General features: G+C 38.3%; 1 protein-coding gene across 13 annotated transcripts in view; it reads right to left on the bottom strand.

Annotated features, from left to right (window-relative positions):
- Window positions 1–18245, bottom strand: part of MAGI2 (membrane associated guanylate kinase, WW and PDZ domain containing 2) — a 757683-nt gene that overhangs the window by 504579 nt on the left and 234859 nt on the right. For all 13 annotated transcript variants that reach the window (XM_074586071.1, XM_074590362.1, XM_074597089.1 and 10 more), the window contains exon 2: window positions 17149–17265. In XM_074586071.1, the coding sequence (XP_074442172.1) occupies window positions 17149–17265 (117 nt within the window). The remainder of the gene's footprint in view (window positions 1–17148; window positions 17266–18245) is intronic.

Genomic DNA, 18245 nt, shown 5'->3' with positions numbered 1-18245 from the left:
ACTCATTTCTTCCCTATGCTATTGCAGAACTCATTTGTGGAGCTGCCGAGTGATGGGCAGGTGAGGGTGAACTCTCTTTACTGCTAGTCTCCCACGCTATAGGACTGGGGCTGCTTTCGTCTTCTCAAGCTTTTTACTGACACAGAAAGAGGAGTAGTACATGGCCCAGATTTAGCAAAGAAACTGGCCAGAATCATGAATCTAACCAAGGACAATGAGAACATCATCCAAACTCTGGCTCACAATCTTTCAAATAATCCTACACAGAACAAGAAAACAAAACAAAACAAAACAAAACCAAACCAAAACCCACAAAAAACCTCATACATGTGTGCTAAAGGACATATTTTAAAAGTTCTACGATTGCTTTGATGTAATAGCTGCAGAATAATATTTGCCAAGATGATGCGATATTCTTCAGCTCCCAGAAGTGAAAATTGGTCTATATCATTCAGAATCAGTTTTCTCATCAGAAACTTGGCAGCACGTGTCATTGGAAAATAAGCTTGGAACTACACTTCTGTGAGAGATTCATGGAGCAGTGAAGACAAAGCTAATGGAACATTTAACTATGTCGTATGTTTTTATAAGTGGAGATGAAGGGAAATAAATCCCCATCAGCCTGCAGGGTCACTATTTTCTATTCATGTTTTTTCTAGCACAGACACAGCCACCAGCTTGAAAGGGGCAGGACTGTGTGTTGCTGCCACTGGCCGCCCCATATTGGCCAAGGAAATTGCTCTTTAAGCGTTCCGACGTTTTCTGTGGTCTCTCCTTGGGGTACGAAAGGAGAATTGGGGGATGAAGGGAGACTACAGCACCACATGGAGCACTGTATGGAGACACACATTTCTCTGCCACATGCTGCGCAATACTGTCTGAACGGGGACAGCACGCAACTCACGGGGAGCAGAGCAGCTCTGCACAATGATGTACATACATGGTATGAACCAAAATACACATCAACCGATTCTAAATGTTCCTCTCTCTTGCTAGCAAATCCCCCTTCTCTCCTCCTTCTGTGTTATTATGGCACTAAATCAGCAGCAGTTTCTACAAGCACATATTTATCACCTACAATGGAGTACCTAACAGGGAGCAAAGACATTTTCAACCTTGTGCCATAATCCTGCACCAGAACAGAAGTGGACTGGAAAAACACGGAGCGCTGGAGCACCGCAGAGCCTCCTGTGCCCGACTTCTGGAATACACAGGTTGAATCATAGAATCTTCATGGTTGGAAAGGACCTTTGAGATCATCGAGTCCAACCATACACGCAAAAACAAAACAAAAAAACCCACCAAAAACAACCCCTACCATCTCTGCCACTAGAGCATGCCCTGAAGTGCCAAATCTAGACGTTTCTTAAATACCTCTAGGGATGGTCTAGTTTCCGTAATTACTCATTGTTTTCTTATTTCTATATAACTCTTACACCTTTATTAATCCTTCTGACCAGCAGCGTGAAGTGCTTTGTGTTTTGAGTTTAATGGACCTGATGACATCGATCTGTTTAAGCTCTAACTTTGAAGGATTGTCAGTGTTGTGCAGATCACATCTTTATAGGTGCTACATGGAATCATGTAATGAAAGAAAATTAAGCTGCTATAAACACCACCGTATTGTCTGGGGAAGCAGTGCGTTATTTTACAAGATGCAGAAAGTTAAGGCCTGTAATAATTTAACAAAATTCTACCAGGGACGCAGAGAACTAAATTAATTCTCACTTCAATTCAATGAAAGTTCATGACGATGTTTCACTCAAGCAGTAAAAAATGCACTCCAAGTTATGACTGTGCCCCTATACATTTCCTGTGTAACTTTGCTTATGTTCTTAGCTGGTAAGTTAAAATCACCACTCCAACAACATTTTTTTTTTCCCCAATACTTAAGCCAAGCTAAGGTGGTAGTGTTCTTCCTCCTTTTAAGATCAATCACAGCAGAACTGGGGAAACAAATAATAATAACTTTAGAAAAGGCTTCATGAAATGAAACACAAATTGTTGTGCCTTTTTTTTTTAACTGCATGTACGGCATACCCTGGATCCAAGGTGATCTTCAGTCTAAAACAATGGTCTGTTTTCAGATTATTAAAAAAATCAGGCCATTGTAGAACATTTTCAGTGTTTTACACGCTCATGTATAAATTTATCTTCAGAAGTTATCTATGTGTTCCCTCCGCCACCCAAACGGCTTCACCGACAAATGCCACATGGTCTAATCCTTTGTCACATACCCTGGGACCTGGGAGGTCACTTGAGTCACTCAATGGGATGATAAGAGGTGCATTTTTTGCTCAGAGCTTACTGTCTCTCCAAAACTGTAATTATCCTCTTAAAGTTCAGCTTTTGTCCAGTCTTTGGTAGCTGTTTATGACCACAGACATTTCCAAAGCAGAGTAAAAGACCAGTTACTGTATTTTAAACTGCAGTCCATGCCATAGCATGTCCTTAACGCCAACAGCAATGCTGCCGCCTCAGGAAGCTCTTGTCCAAGTCAGGAAGACTTCTGCCTTTCTACAAGAGCATGACCTGGCCTTTGGCCATAATGCACTTAAAGACATACTCTCAGCAACGCCTCAACGTAAAAATTACCATTAGAAGGTTGCAGTGACTAATGAACTACGTGGAATTTATACGGGGAGTTTTGCTTTTTAAAAATGAAAGTGATATTCCTGGTACCTAAATGTTTAATGTCTTCTTACTGAGCTTTACCCATGACCTTGAAAGGCAACTCTATATGGATTGTTCCTTCAGTACAAAACGTTGCAACCTTATTTCTAGAATTTCAGTTAGAATCTTTAAATTTTGAAGTCATTATTAGGTTCACTTGGCCTAAAGTTACCGAAAGAAGATCTGTCCTTGCTACAGCGTTATGGTAATGTTGGTGTATATGAACACTGCGCACTGCACAACACTTGTACTGAAAAATGACAACGTCCAAGGTCTGTACTGAGCTAAAGGACAAAGCTGCACTTCAGTTTCCCCCATAATGTGTCCACATTTCAGGCCACTCCACTGTCTGATGGACGAAAAATACCCGGCACAAGAAGCAAAGACATTTGTTTTTATAACAAAGCCTTCCATTTTATCTTTTCCATTTTCCTTTATGCTCATCTTCTTTTAAGGTTCCTTCTTTTGTAGAAGAGAGAACTTAAATCAGTAATTTTTTTTTTTTAAAAACAAACCTTTAATCTTTATTCAGAATTCTCTTTTATGATGCTAATGGAGGATTATACAAGAACTAACATTTTCTTATGTTTATTATTGTTGCTCAAGTCTTCCACTTTTAATAAAAGAGGGACAAAGAGAGACAGTATAATTGCATCTTGCAGAAGCCTTCTCTTTTCTTTTAGACTATTGCCTTTTCAGAACTTTTAAAAGAATTTCAAAAAAATAGGGACTACTTAACAGAAATAAATTCTTTCAAGCACAGAGCTTGGATATTTTCCTCAACTTAGTAGGCAAAAGGCTGTTAGAAACACAGTGTCTCTTGGACTTCAAATATTTTTTTGGAAAAAATGGAAGCTAGTGGAACCATGGTCACCCCTGAATCCCTCAGATCCCTTTCTTCCACTTCTTTTCTCCAGTTCAGAACGAACAGCTCTGATCCAAACCATAAATAATCTTGCATCTTACTTAGAAGAGTCTGAAAAATAAAGATCTCTACAAAACCCCACCAAATTAAGGATAATGACAGGAAAGGAGTAATTAAATGCTCTCTTTCTGTGAAGATGACAAAAGGAAGAATTTCCTCCAAAATTCATTGCTCTCTTCCAGGACATGGCATTATAAAGTACAAAACCAGAATGGTAACTATTCTCTCACAGCTTTAAAATCCAGACTACTAAATTGTTTCTGGCTCTAATTGCCGTATTTCTGAGTCAGTACAATTTTAACTGTGTATTTAAATAGTGGTGAGTTGGTGCCCAAATCTTGATACAAATACAGATACATTTGCATTGGAGACAAAAGGACTGATGGTCTCATGGCAAGTTTTGAAGCACTACAAGAAAGGATCATTATTTTTGAAGCACACAAAGATAAACTAAATAATAGGTAATATATATTATAGCCAACCTCGTTCTACATGATGCACAGGCGAAAAAAAATCTGCCCTGTAGCCTTTGGTAATCAATGGGAAACTCTATATATAATTTCACATATTCCTTGAATGAAGCCCTGAATAGCAGAATGAATCACCACTCAGCTGAACATTTTACCATCTCCTCACAGGACTTAGAAGGAAAGAAGAGAAAGAGAGAAATATGACACCAGCCTGATTTTTATCCTATCCTTGAGAAGGCAGCTGCACTAGATTATCTAGAGGGCATAAACCTTGAGGTATATTTGGGAAAGAGCCTCGATTATTCTATGGACTAGTCTTACAAAGTTCCATCACCTAAGAATTAGCTTTGGTGTAAGCCACCTTCTCCAACCTGTGTAAAACCTACAGCCTCAAGTCATAACCTGCCTTTCCCTGCCCTGTTGCTGAAGGCTTGGAGTCATCCACCAAACCTCCAGCCTGCTGAGCAGGGGAGTCAGCCAGGGTTTAGTAATACAGAGTCAACAACACAGGGTATTTCTCTCTTCTCTCCATCAACAATGTTTTCAAACAAAAGCAATGACGTCTACCTTGCTTTGTATGGCACTTGGTTTATTTTACATGAACATCTAGAAAACATACTCCTTGTGGGACCTGAATGTTTGCCTTAATAGAATCAATCCTGACATGCGCTAGGACATCCACATGACTGCCCAGACCAATGTTACAGGTGCTTAAGTACTTGTAATGATTAAAACTTAGGCAACTAAGTATTTTATCTCTCTGTAAAGTCAGATGCCAAAAGAACATGGGTTTTAATGACCACAGATCTAGACAAGGACCAAAAGTCCACCTAAACCTACCCATGTTCCTCTGTGGTTCTAACCCTGAGGTCCTTTATGGTGTTATGGAAATATAGTGTAACTGGAGTATGAATAAGAATGATGGCTTTAGGCACCTATGGCAGTTTTTGACATCTAAGCAACTCCTATTTCGTTCTGTTCAGACACATGAAAATTTGGCACTATAAGCTGTGTATACTACCAAGATGTTGTTTTAGCTGCCAGAATACTAGCTTCTTCCCAGCAGTATTCCGGTAGTGTTGGCCACCAAGCGAATTTGACATGCCAACTCAGATACCACTGAAGAATTTGAATGCTTTTAACCTGTTTTTAATTTCAGTGGTGTTTTAGCATCTTCGGCTTTTTTACCTGTAGTTCAACATTATTTTTTTTTTAATTTTCATCTGAAAAATGTAATTGCAAGCCATATCATTCTAAGTTATTCTGATCAGATAACACTATGAGATGAAACTAACATAAAAACCATAATCTTCTGCTTTACACTCCTTAAATCATACAAAGACATTCATAACAAGAAAATAAGAATGATTAGGTACTGATGTTGACAACATATAGGCACATGGGTTTAAGGAGGAAGGCTAAAACGTGCACACCACAGACCCGGTATAACCAAGTACGTTCCAATTAGCGCAAGATTAATTCTTTGCCAAAAGCTGTAAAAGAACTGGAAGAACCTCAGTCTGCCCATAATTCTTTAGATTACCTGCACTCATACACATGGAATGTTTTTGCCATCTTTTGCAAACAAATTGGTTGTGTTCAGACATGAAAAATAGAAACAGAGTATGCAGCCAGCTGGGCCTCCTCAGCTGCCATTGAGCAAGGCATGGGGCAACCAGGCGAAGCCGCACGATGATGGCAGGCTGAGGGGCTTTGCACCCACTTGTGCTAACTTGTGTGTATTGCCACTATTAACTGAGAACGTCAACAACTGTATAATAGCTCTGTATAGGGATGCATTCCTCTTATCCTCTCTTTCCCAGTTGCTCCCTCTGGCAGGGCAAAAGAGGGAAAGCCTTTTTATTATATGAGACTGCACAGTACGGAACAGGTACACAGAGGTGTGCAGAGGATTTGCATGGGAAGAATGAAAAGGTGTTAGTCCAGCTCTTCACCGCATGGGGTATCCAAAATGATGAAGGGAAGAGACCCGCTACACCAGGAATGCAAGCCCAGTCAGGAAACGTACGTAGTGCTGATAACCTTCCACAAGCAAACAGAACTTGCAGAGGCTCAGAATCACTCAACATTTGATGTATTTAGTGGAACACAACGCCTAAAGGGCCATCTCTAAAGGAACAAGAGATTTTTTTTTTTTATTTTATTTTTAACAGATGCCAGGAAATCTTGTGCTAAAACAGCTTCTGAAAGGAAATCTTGCCAAATAGATATTTTGAATGCCACCATAGTTTATATTTTCCAATGAATTAAAGGTCATTAAATGACAGGCTATTCTCGAATTCTAAGAGCTCTTCAAAAAGGAGCACAGTGCACTGTGCATTTGCCAATTAAATGAAGTCTCCTGTGAATCATAGCAGGACAGCTCAACTGCATGATTCCTGACACACCTGCAATCAAACTTTCCGAGAAGTGCTCTACAACTTCTGCAGAGAAAAAAAAAAAAAAAGATTCTATTTTTGCAAGAAGGGGTAGGATGTTTTCAATTTAAATATTGAAAAAAAATAATGTTTCTGTGTTTCTTTGAGATTAACAAATGCCAAAACAGGTCAAGCATCCAGTCAAGTCAGTACCAATATGAGATGAACCAATCAGTACCGATCTGCGTTGAAAAAGAAAGCTTATCAGTCAATCCAAACAAAAAAAAAGGGGGGGAATCAGAAAATAGAGATGACTTGAAATGAGTGGTGGTGTGCATTTTGTCATTAACTAAGGGCCACTGGAACACAGGTAGAGACTGGACCATCAGTAGTCTAGAGTGAATGTCATTCTTTACTACATATAAAGTGATCCACTAATTTTGTGAAGAATGGGAAAATACCTTACCAACTTATCACATATATTACTGATTATTTTCCACAAAAATACAAAGGAAATACATTGATAAAATAATGACACATGTAATTTATTATTATAAAATCTAATACTAAAAAAATGTAATCTCTAACTGGAAAGAATATTGTTTTCTAGAGCCTTTTATATATGTCCATACCAGCCTTTTAAAATTTGAAGATTTTAAAGCTGAAATTGTAACACTGTTCTGCATTTAAATCCAGACTGCTGCTTTCATTTGAAATACAATCTGGAACCTCTGCATTGTAATAATTTTTTTTAAACCAAAATATATTTCTGCCATCTCCACAGTAAGAACATTTCCATATTCAGAATCATTGAAATAAATTTGACAGAATGATTTGAATAATCCATATTAGATTGATAGCTAGTCAAGAGGTTGATGTGTTAATAACAGTAATACATCGGAAAAAGAAAAATGCATTGGGTGGGATCAAAACCTGGAGATACAGTAGAAATATAAAGTTGTGACAAACTGTCATGGGACAAAAACAGGACAGTGGTACCCTCAGGATAAAGGGAAATAAAAAGAAAAGGACTTGCAGAGTAATTTTTCTCCTAACAGTTTTCCACCAGTAAATTATAAATTAATCTGACTCCTATTGGTGAAAGCAAAGCTTTATTCACTCTTCAGATGTTAAAAAGCACCTCTTTAATCTTCATTCTCTATTTTTTTTTTTTTCCTCAAAAGGATTTATTCTATCCAGGCTACTTTTGAATCTAAACCATGGTTCCACTAGAGGCACTAGTCCATTGACACTGGCTTACCATGCATAAAAGGTTTGAAATTCTTTCTTTTTTTATAAGACACAGAAAATATGAGGGGTACCTTGTTCTCTAAAGCTGGGAGCATGACAGAAATCGCAAAGCTTGAAAAAAGCTTTAAAAACAGTCTCAGTTGTATAATCTCATTAAAGCCATGTAGACATGACCTTTTTAAAGGAAGGGAGCAGTGGCCCAGAGTGTGGTGTCCGCAGAAACGAGCAAGGACCTAGGCTCCAGCCGGTGTGAGGAGGCTACTGAACTTCAGGTGCGCTTCAGAGACATAGATGTGAACAAGCTGGTTCTTTGGTGACCCCAAACTTGGCCAACTGCTTAACAATTCACGTAAGTTGCTCTATATGCAACCAGAAGATCTATTCCCAAGGAAGTCCATCCTCACGACCACTGATTTTCTTTTGTTGTCATTGTAGGAAAAAGCCCCCGAAGAGAAAAACAGAAGCAGCACATCCTGCCAAAATTGATATTAGATCTTTTTATTGAATGCAAATATGGACTTAGTAGCTTAATTTGGGCATCCAGTTCTGAGTATCGATTATTTTACACAACTCATTCTTTTTCTCTCGTTGCTATTGTTCTGAATTTCTAAGAGCAGCTGCTCCATGTTCACTGCGCAGTTGTTCTTCAGATAAAAATCACCAAGTAAAGTAAAGATTATCCACTGTCTCTGACAGTTTATCTTCTACAGACTGAGAGAAGACTGAGAGGATTAAAAAAAAAAAAAAAAAAAGCTTTAAATGATACTAAGAAAGGCAACAAATCCAAAGGTCATCCAAAGACATGGAAAATTCCAAAATAAAGAAAGTTTTTGAAGCAACTTCAGTCTATGCAGTTCTAATGTTCTCAGGTGAATAGCATTACCCATGTTTTATCACAAAGCTTGTATGATCTGGCATGTGCTTCTGCCTTTATATAAACTACGTCAGCTTCCCTCAAGGAAAAAAAAAACAATTTTTTGACCTATTTGACTGCAGATGGTGGCTAAATTTATCTAGAGGATATATTTTAAAATCTTTTAATATCAAGAAGGCAATTCAAAAAGATCATGGAGAAAATAAAATAATGCTTTAGAAATCATAGGAATGTTTATGTTCAATAATGCTGCAATTTTTGTTAATCTTAGTTGTAATTCTCATAATTTCAAGGACGGTTTTGTTATTTCAGGAAAAAGGTCAATAGTACATCTAAGACCTTCAGGCTGGAAGAGTCTAATGTCATTGGGAGATATAGTCTCTACCCAAACTTTAAGCTGCTTTAGGCGAGTCAAGAGCTATGACTCGTACTTGTAAAATAAGGTAATTCTGGCCTTTTACTATTATTTGCCATTCTTGTTCTTCAGAGACAAGGTACTTTATCAGATTTATGCTATTGCCTCTCTAGTTTCCTGCTAGTTCTCAAGTAATCAATAAGATTAGTGCTATCATCAAAATTAATTTAAAACTGTCACTATCCTTTATCCTTTTGGTATCATGTGAATTCGAGAACTCATTTTGCAACACTAGAAAGCCTCCTGAAAGTTAAAAGAAAAATGGATCAATTCTTGGGGGCAATCAGCACAAATATTGTAACTAAACTTCTCATCTGGGGTTATGCATGTATTATATCACATATAAAGAATTTCAGACAGATATGATAAGCAACCCAAGCTGCTTGCCAGAGACATTAGTCTTTAAATCACATGCTGGTTAGCATCACTTAAGGAAGATATATGATATTCTTTTTAGTAAAACTGTTTTAAAAAGGTCAGGTTTGCAATTTCAGAGCTCTTTCCTGCCTTTTTTTTTTTTTTTTTTTTCCCCCCCCCTCTGCCAAAACTTCTAGTGACTTTAGTGGTATTGTATCAACTCTCCAGTTGGCAGTGCATCACATTACCTGTTATACAAATAATTTGGTTTGGCACTGCAGTGTAAAAAGAATTCACTGCTTTCGGATGATTTGATTTTGAAAATGGGAGAGAAAAGCATGGCGTTTAAGGGAGCAGGAAAGAAGGAATGAAGGAGTGGAAAGAATGGGAGTGGGGGGCAGAGTTAGCAGTCTCACTTTCTTACAGATGCGATCGGGGTGCAAGGACCTCAGAGAATCACAAACTGTTGTAACTGTACAGCCAATGAAATCATCGTAATCATCTTTATACAATCTTTCAAGCTGTAATATCGTCATATGTGGTACACAACTACTGCTTTTTATTTTGTTACATCTCTTCTCACCTCATACTATAACTACAACACATCAGACACATTTCATCTCCCCTTCTTCTTATTTATTTTCTTTGGATACCTGTTATTTGAAGGTAGGTATTTAAAAAAGATGTATTAGTCATTGAATAGCTGAGAATTGATGTCCTCAGTATGTAGAGTTGACAAATTTCTGAGGTGACAGAAATTATGTGTGTCTCCTCTCTCATAACTAACAAACGGTACAATACTTTCTATCATCAGACTTGCTATTTGTAGACAAAGCTTGGACATCTGTTTACCCTAGGTCTTAATTGAGATAAAATCTTAATTCACTCTGATAAATTAAAAAAAAAGACAAAATTGTTTTTTGTTTGGTTTTCTTTTCATCTGCTGCTTCCCAGTTATGGCAACGCAGTGCCCGCAGCCCGAGCACACCCCGAGCCCCAGCAACGCTTCGTGCCCACTGACGGAGAGGCAGCCCAAGTGCCGACTGTAACCTTTACCACCCTGCCCTGAAACAGACAAAAAACCCCCATAAGAATAACCCAGAAAAGTCTATACAAAGATGCATAAGACAATGTCTTTATCTAGACATTCCCAGCATCTGCAGAGAAATGGCGTGTAGCGTGTGCGTTTCCAGGAGGTACTTAGGAATACTACGTGTAGCAGTGGAAAAGAAAGCAAAGTCCATGGGCACCAGTTTAACCACCACTCCACCCCAGGCAAGTCGACTCGGGCACTGTCTGTGCTGTGGGTTTATTTGTCAACTGTTCTTTGCCTCTTCTATTTAGGCTGTCAGTTCTTTGAAGCAGTGACCTCCTCATCATCTGCTACGCGTGGCTGTGCTGTATATAGCACAGTGGGGCCCTCATCTCACGTAATTACCTGATTTGGTTTAATTTTGCTTGAGATACAAAAGAGGCTGAATACGCTTGCCAATGATTCTGCTTTAAATACACCTTGGAGGTACGCTCCATTAGATACACAACAAGAAGAACATTTCCCTAGAGCTCTCCATTGCTCTATTCTGAGCCATCAAAGTCAAGTCTAAGCAATAACTAACACTTGCCTGAAAGAATAAAGTAGTCATTAAAGTTAGGTACTGTTATTTCCAGTGATGTGGATGTTTCTTGGCAGTATGGTGTGCTAAGCACAGGCTATTTTATCTAAGAATAGTTCCGTATGACGTCAAACTGGCAGATCTTTTAACTGACAATATCTGGACTTTCTAATTTGTTTCTTTTAAGAACAAAGCTGTGCACTGAATTCCCACTCTTGAAAGACACTTTTGACACTGAACAAACTCATAAGAAAAATATATGAAACCACTGGCAAGTCTGTTTCACACACTCCCCTTTGAATTCTCTTGGCTATATACTTTTAAAAAGAGGAACAAAGTATTTTACAAATGAAATTTGAAAGCTTCATATTTGTCCAAATATAGATCAATCAAATATATCTCACAACTTTATTCAGAGCAGCAGAACCACACACACAGAGTTTCTGTGTGGGATGGACCCTCACCCAGTATGTATTTATTGCCCACTTGAATTCTGCCACTCTTCTTTCACCTTTAAATTCAGAAACTTCAGATGAAAACCTGGGTACGTAATTGGGATTTCCTTCGGTTTTAACTCAATGTTGTCACTTGCTTGTTATAGTGGTTAATGTAAAAGGTATTAGAATTAATACAAACTACTGTTCTATGATAACACCTATTAGCTCCAACCCCAGTGAGGAGGGGCAGGAGAGGAAAGCTTCATCATAACTCATTATACACACCCCCAGAGGTGCCTTAGTTCTTCTGATTGGTACCCATGGCGAATACTATAAATGGCTATGGTCTCCTAACCTCATACAACTCTCTGCCAGAGGGAAAGGCCCTGATCATTTTCCAGATGGAGATTTCTCCAGGGCTGAAAGCGTGGAGCAACTCCCCTGAGGCTGAGTGCCCTCACCACCCTGCAGCAATTTCTGCTTCGAGTAGAAACACATTTTATAGACTTCAGTATCTTAAAGAAAACAAAAAAAACAAACAACAACAAAACCCAAAAAGCTAATGGCACTACTTTTGCCGTGTAGACAAACTAAAGTAAGTCCAGAAAAAAAACCCCAACAAATCAAACCAAAAAAATCACTGCATACACTTTCTTTTCTGGGAACAGGACTAGACAATCAAGAGAAGCACTTTGTAACATATAAGGCTTCAACAGTACACAGACAATACTGCAGCATGTAGGTTAAACATATTTATATATATGCCAGATTATACTAGAATACAATAAAATCATGTTTTAAAATGAGGCTCTTCTTTAAAGTCACTCAAAATGACCTAAGAATCTAATTATTCACAGAAAATGGATAAAAGTAAGAAATCACAGCAGAAAGGAAGTATATTATTAAGTGTTCACAGGTTTCATATTTGCAGTTCAGTGTGTTACACATATTCATTTAAGACAGAGCAATCATAATGTCAAGGGGCAAATTAAGCAAAAGAAGGAATTAGTATCACTATTTCATATATGGGGAACTATAGCACATAGTAACTGCATTTCTTGCCTCTGGTCACTCACATATAGCATGTGGCTGAGTCACAAACTGAACCTTTTTTCCTATGTTGCTGACAAACGTCTTAAAATAAACCATCTGTCCTCCAAGTCTTCTGTGGTAATAGTAGTACTGCATGACCCAGTGCAATAAGCTTCAGCCACACACTCAGTCCTCTCCATTCTTTCATCGCTGGTGTTTTTCTAAATTCAAAAACTAGGAAGGAAACTTCCTCACCCTCATGACTTTTTTTTTTTTTTTTTTTTTTTTAATTATTTCACATTATCACTTCCGACGTGTGCCCAGTGAAGGATGCACTTCTGCACTGCATCCTTCAGTGGAGGAAATCAGTGCAGTGGGACAGATTAATTCACCTGAGCTACCGTAGATCTGAGGTTACATCCCAGAGGATATCAATGGGAATCTCTTCAAATTTACAGATGATTTTTTTACTTCTATGAATCAGCTTGTCATCGTTTGACTTTTTTCAGTGTTGTTTAGTCAGTATGTCTTCCACTATGATTTCATATTCCCCGCCTGGGAAGAAAGCATACAGACTCTATTTTCAACCACATCTCCCCTATTTTGCCACCTCTTAAAGAAATGGGATTTGTAATTGCTTGGAAGGACATATCAAAGGAGACAAGTCTAACCACGACTGTCACTACCAAAACTGCTTTTCTGTCACATACTCTCCCCAAAGCTTTATTCTTGTGATGACACAAAGTTACAGCTATTTCTTCTCGCATTAGTGAAGACTGGAAATGTGCTTGCCCACGTGGCATCTGCAGTTTGCTGAGAGCGATACCAAGCACAAGGTGCAATATGACTAATTTTTTGTCTGCCAATCGCATTCACAGTCCTAGATGTATTTCATGGCCTTTCTCCAGATCCCTGGACTTGGACAGAAAGGGAGAGCGTCAGATACTGCTTACCTGTGTTTAACTACAACTTCTTACCATGACTATTTTTCTGTATTGTAGGGCAACTTCAATGGTTAGTGCTCCTAAATAACTTCAGGAATAAGTTTAGGGTATGAAAACTCTGCTAGAAACCCATGCAACAGAAAAAGGAGAAGAAAATTCATGAGACAAACTTCAGTCAGGTGTTCTGAACTTGGAGACCTGTGAACCTTTCTTTCCCCCAGAACAGCCTTTTTTCATTTTTTGTTTTCCTCGGAGATGCTCAGCATATATCTCATCTGTATGACTCTTGGTTTCCCAACAGCTGAAGTTGTGTTCTCCAGCTTGCATTAAAACAAGAGCTGGGCCCTGACAGAAGACCACTGCCCAGTCTTCCTTCTCAAGAGTGCAGATTTTCCTTTGATATTATTTGCAATACTGTATCTTTAAAAAAGTTTCAGTTTCTTGACCTTGTCTGTTGGAAGCTTTATTGCTTTTCTAACTCAGCTTCAAATTAACAGAACTTTTTCTTCATTTTCTTGTTTACGTATCAGTTTCATTACTGCTGCCACACGGCTCTGGGGACAGAGATAGTTAACGGCTGCATCTCAACTGCTGCAAATACAATCGCACGTTCTGCCCTGGGATATATGCGTGTAATTCCTGTTGACAATGCAGGGAAAATCAATTTTGTACGGCACTGAGAACTGCAACCACTTATGGGAGGCAGCATTTGACTCTTAGGGTTACACGGTCATTTCTAATCTGGTAGAATGTGGCACTGCATTATTAAAAATAGAGAAATGTAGGGATCACAAACCCAACCAATTCACCCCATCCACAGAGGCCACAGTTCCCAAGGGCAGAATTGATCCATTATCCTCCTGTCATGCATTTCTGGCCCATCCATCCTTTGGTGCACATAGGGTAAAATATAGTGTACAATTCAAATTCTTATCCAATAAATACAGGTTTACCTGTTCTAAGTACATTTGGCTTATCCCGATTTAGAACAGGTATGGATTTAGCTCTCTGCTTCCTAATTGCACAGAGAACGCTCACTCAGTTCACATAAGTGAAAGATACCTTAGTCTGACCTGGAAGGCTGAGAAACCCGTGGTCATCCCCGCTGCCCTGCTAGGGCCAGTGCTGGCCATCTGAACAAAAAGCAAAGAACAGTAAAAACTCAAGGTCAAGGACTCTCTTATAAAGGTTCTCCTGGTTTCACTGGCACTTATACCTCTATAACCGAGGAAAGACCGTAGGCGCATATTTAAAGCGAAAAGGTTGCCACCTATTTTTCAGATTTTTTTTTCTCTTTATGTTACAACTTGGTCATTGGAAATAAAGGCTACATTGCCTGCAGTTGGCGTTCTCTCTCTTCTGTTCTGCACAAGAATTTGACCAAACTGAGCGCTGCTTTTGCTGTGTTGGCATCCGTTGCAAGATTTGTAAGAAGTACAGGGTTAGTCTGTTCTTATTAAGTGAGCTTGTGGGCAATGGTACACTCAGTTAAATATTACTGCTGCATACTAAAGAAATCTCCCTACTAGTTGTAAAGTACATTCTTTGGACGGCTAACCATTACTCTTACCCTATGTACAGAGCTTAAAGAAATATTAAAAACGTGCCCAAAGCAGAAAATTTTGAATACCAGCACCCTTGAAAAGTATGTTCATGATTCAAAAATTAATTTATATGAAAAAAAAAGAAAGAGTTCATAACAGTTGAGAACTTTTTTTGTCCTGAATATGAATGCTGGAGATAGAATAAAACTGCATCAAAAAAAAAATTCGCCTCAATTATGATTGAGGAGAAATCTGGGTTTCAATCTATGCGATGGTGTCCTTTTCATTTACCTGATTATGGAAACTTCTTTAGCTAACCATACATCACCCTGTCCGCATTTGTTAATTTCTTTATTTTAAAATACCCACATTTCAGGAGGGCTACTTTCATAGTATTCTCAAGAAAATTTCAAAGAAAACATGCCACTCTGGTACTATTTTTTTTACTATTTTTTCTACCACCACTATTGAAGAGAGTCTTCCACTCTATCTGAGAACATGCCCGCTTACCTAGCAATTCAGCAGCTGTCATCTGCAGAACTATCATATTTTTTAAAATCTGGTTCTTACTTAGTTAAAGCTTCTCAATATGTAATAGACTAATGACCTAAGAATCTAACCACATAAAATGACACAGAAGTTGGATAAGTCACAGCATAAAGAAAAGGTAATATGAAGTGTTTATAGGTTCCAAATTGTGGTCTTTGTGGTTGTAGTGCTACTTTTTGAATGACGCATTTCCTTCTGTGAGTACTGTATTTCACTTGACAAATGAGAGCACTTTATTATTGCCTTGACTAAAAACAAAACAAAACCAAAAACTACTTATCATGCCCATACTGCCGGCAGACAGTATCTGTTACACCTATGCAGTAGTTGCAATATTGTTGGGCTTGCTTTCTTTTTCATCTGGATTTCCATCATTAAGAAGCATGTGCTGGGGCTCTAATAAGTATACTCCTATGCTAATGACCCCCCAGACATCCTAAGAAGTGGGATTCAACCTCAAAGCATCTTTGTACTTGCGTTTGTACTTCAGCTGTGATGTTTCTCAGCACCTTCAGGCAACCCTAATTTAGCATAAATCTCACATAAATGTAATGTTTTACATTTTCTGCATACAGGTAATAATTTTTTAATGTTTTTGGCCACCTTCCTTTCTAATCAGGGATGACCGGAACTCCTGATATTAAGGCTTTATATTTATTTAGCTTCAGCTTTCAAAAGAAAGGGGAAATGCTTGAGCGTCCTTTTTTTTGATGGAGCCTTTCAAAGCTCCCTTCTTTAATGTAATGAAAGAAAAAATGTACAGTAGCATTCACAACAACACAGCTTTCACAGAGCATCCACTCATTACCACATCAATAGCAGTCACCTAGTGCACCTCCCTCTGCCCATCATCCCAGTGTCAAGCCTGCAAGTTCAAAGGTGCTCCCTTTTTTTGCCCAAACCAAAAGCTCCATTTTTTTGGTCTATCCAGCAGTTATTTTATGAGGGAAGAATAATAGAACTTCAGTCCATTTTTAATGATATACATTGTCTGTCAGCCGAGTAGATCTGTTCTGAAAGGCCCGGCCCTCAGAGTTGGACACGGCTTATGTTACTCTACTTAATTTCACGTCTACTGCAGAAATAGGTGAATAAGGTCAATAGCTACAAAAATGATTTCAGAGGTTTCAGAATGTTTCAGATATAGATACCATTGACTTATGTGACAACAAAAGAATACGTATGCAAGACAACACGAACTTTCATCGCCGTGCCTGCTGCACCTCAACAACAACGTTTGCTAGTTTATATCTTTCCTCTGTTGCCCTATTGCATTCTAAGCCCCATGGTATTATTATGTAAAGCATAACACCGTGAAATACGAGGCAGATCAAACTCTCTCTGTTGGACATCAATTTAACCAGCCCCGAAAACTGCGCTTTTTTTTTTTTTCCTATGAATTTGTGCTTTTTAAAACTGCAGGAGAAAAACATTATTATTCTAGAGCTACAATTTATGATAACTACAACTTCGAAAACACCACGCAGTTTCAGGAATTACTTCACCATTAGACAGTTCAGTTTCTCAGCAATAGCGTGGAAGACATGAACCACGCCGCAAATCTATTTACAGGAAGACTGCTTCATCTACAGTCCACCTCTTCACACCTTGCAAATGGCCTCAGCCGCTTTAATTCAGATATTCTGCTGCCACTAAGAAAAAAGAATTGTTCATCACCCTACTCACATGGCACTGTGCGGAGGTAGAGATTGTCTCTTATGATCTGCTGGAGCTCATGGTCTACCGAACCTTTCTGGAACCGTAAATTGAGGTAGTGACGAAGGTCCTTATCAACAATGCCTCCTGTCAAGGAAAAGACAAATGAAAGCATGATTTAAAAATATATTGCTTTGACGGAAGCAATGAATCACCTGTAAAGTCGCAGTGGCTCATTTTCCTTCATGTTTCTGTCACGATGGATGACAGAAGCACAAAGAGCTTTCTGGTTAATGCATGCAGTTGGTATAATATCACTTACTATCAATAACTGTAAAGGTTAAAACAATTAACGACGACTAACCGGCTAAATCTGTACAGTTCAGAAAATACATATAGGATTATAGACCAAGGTGTCATTTTTTTTCTGCACAAACTGGAACATATCATTATATAACTACCTACATATATATCTAAATAATAGACTATTAGGTATTGTGTTCCCCATGACCTTGTATCAATTTCCCATCTGCTTTTTAAACCAAAAAATCTTGGTTTAAAATGTCTCTGTAATGTTTGGTGTTTTCAGCCCAAGTGTAACCAGAATAAAAGGTAGCTGTACTTAATGATCATATAAATATGATAGAATATTTTATGTTATTTATTTCTAATAGCACTCCTATCTGGAAACAATACTATGGCAAACGAGAGTACATATTTTATTTCCACCACTGAAAAGAGCCATTAGTAACACAACATCTCAGCATACCACTGCAAACATGGAAAAAAATTGAGTTAAATCCCCTGTATTTGCCACTTTTACTGTAACTTTAGGACAAAACAACTTAAAGTATTGTTTGGCCACTAACTGATGTATCATCTTCCACTATTAAAGGCACACCTATAAATCTAATCCAACAGGGTTAATAAACATTTCCCAATATAGTTCCTCTCCATTTCTTTTAATCCAGAGTATGGATCACGTTTATAATTACGGAAAAATATGTCTATAAATAACTGCATTTCTTCCTTCTCTGAAATTCTGACATAAGAAAAATACAGAAAATCATTACTACATTGAGTTCTGACATATATTCCCGAGATGAAAAATTGCAAGCTGGTAGATC

This window comes from Larus michahellis, chromosome 1 (genome assembly GCF_964199755.1).
Source record: "Larus michahellis chromosome 1, bLarMic1.1, whole genome shotgun sequence".
Taxonomy (NCBI): Eukaryota; Metazoa; Chordata; class Aves; order Charadriiformes; family Laridae; genus Larus; species Larus michahellis.
This window is presented reverse-complemented; position numbering and strand designations above follow the sequence as displayed.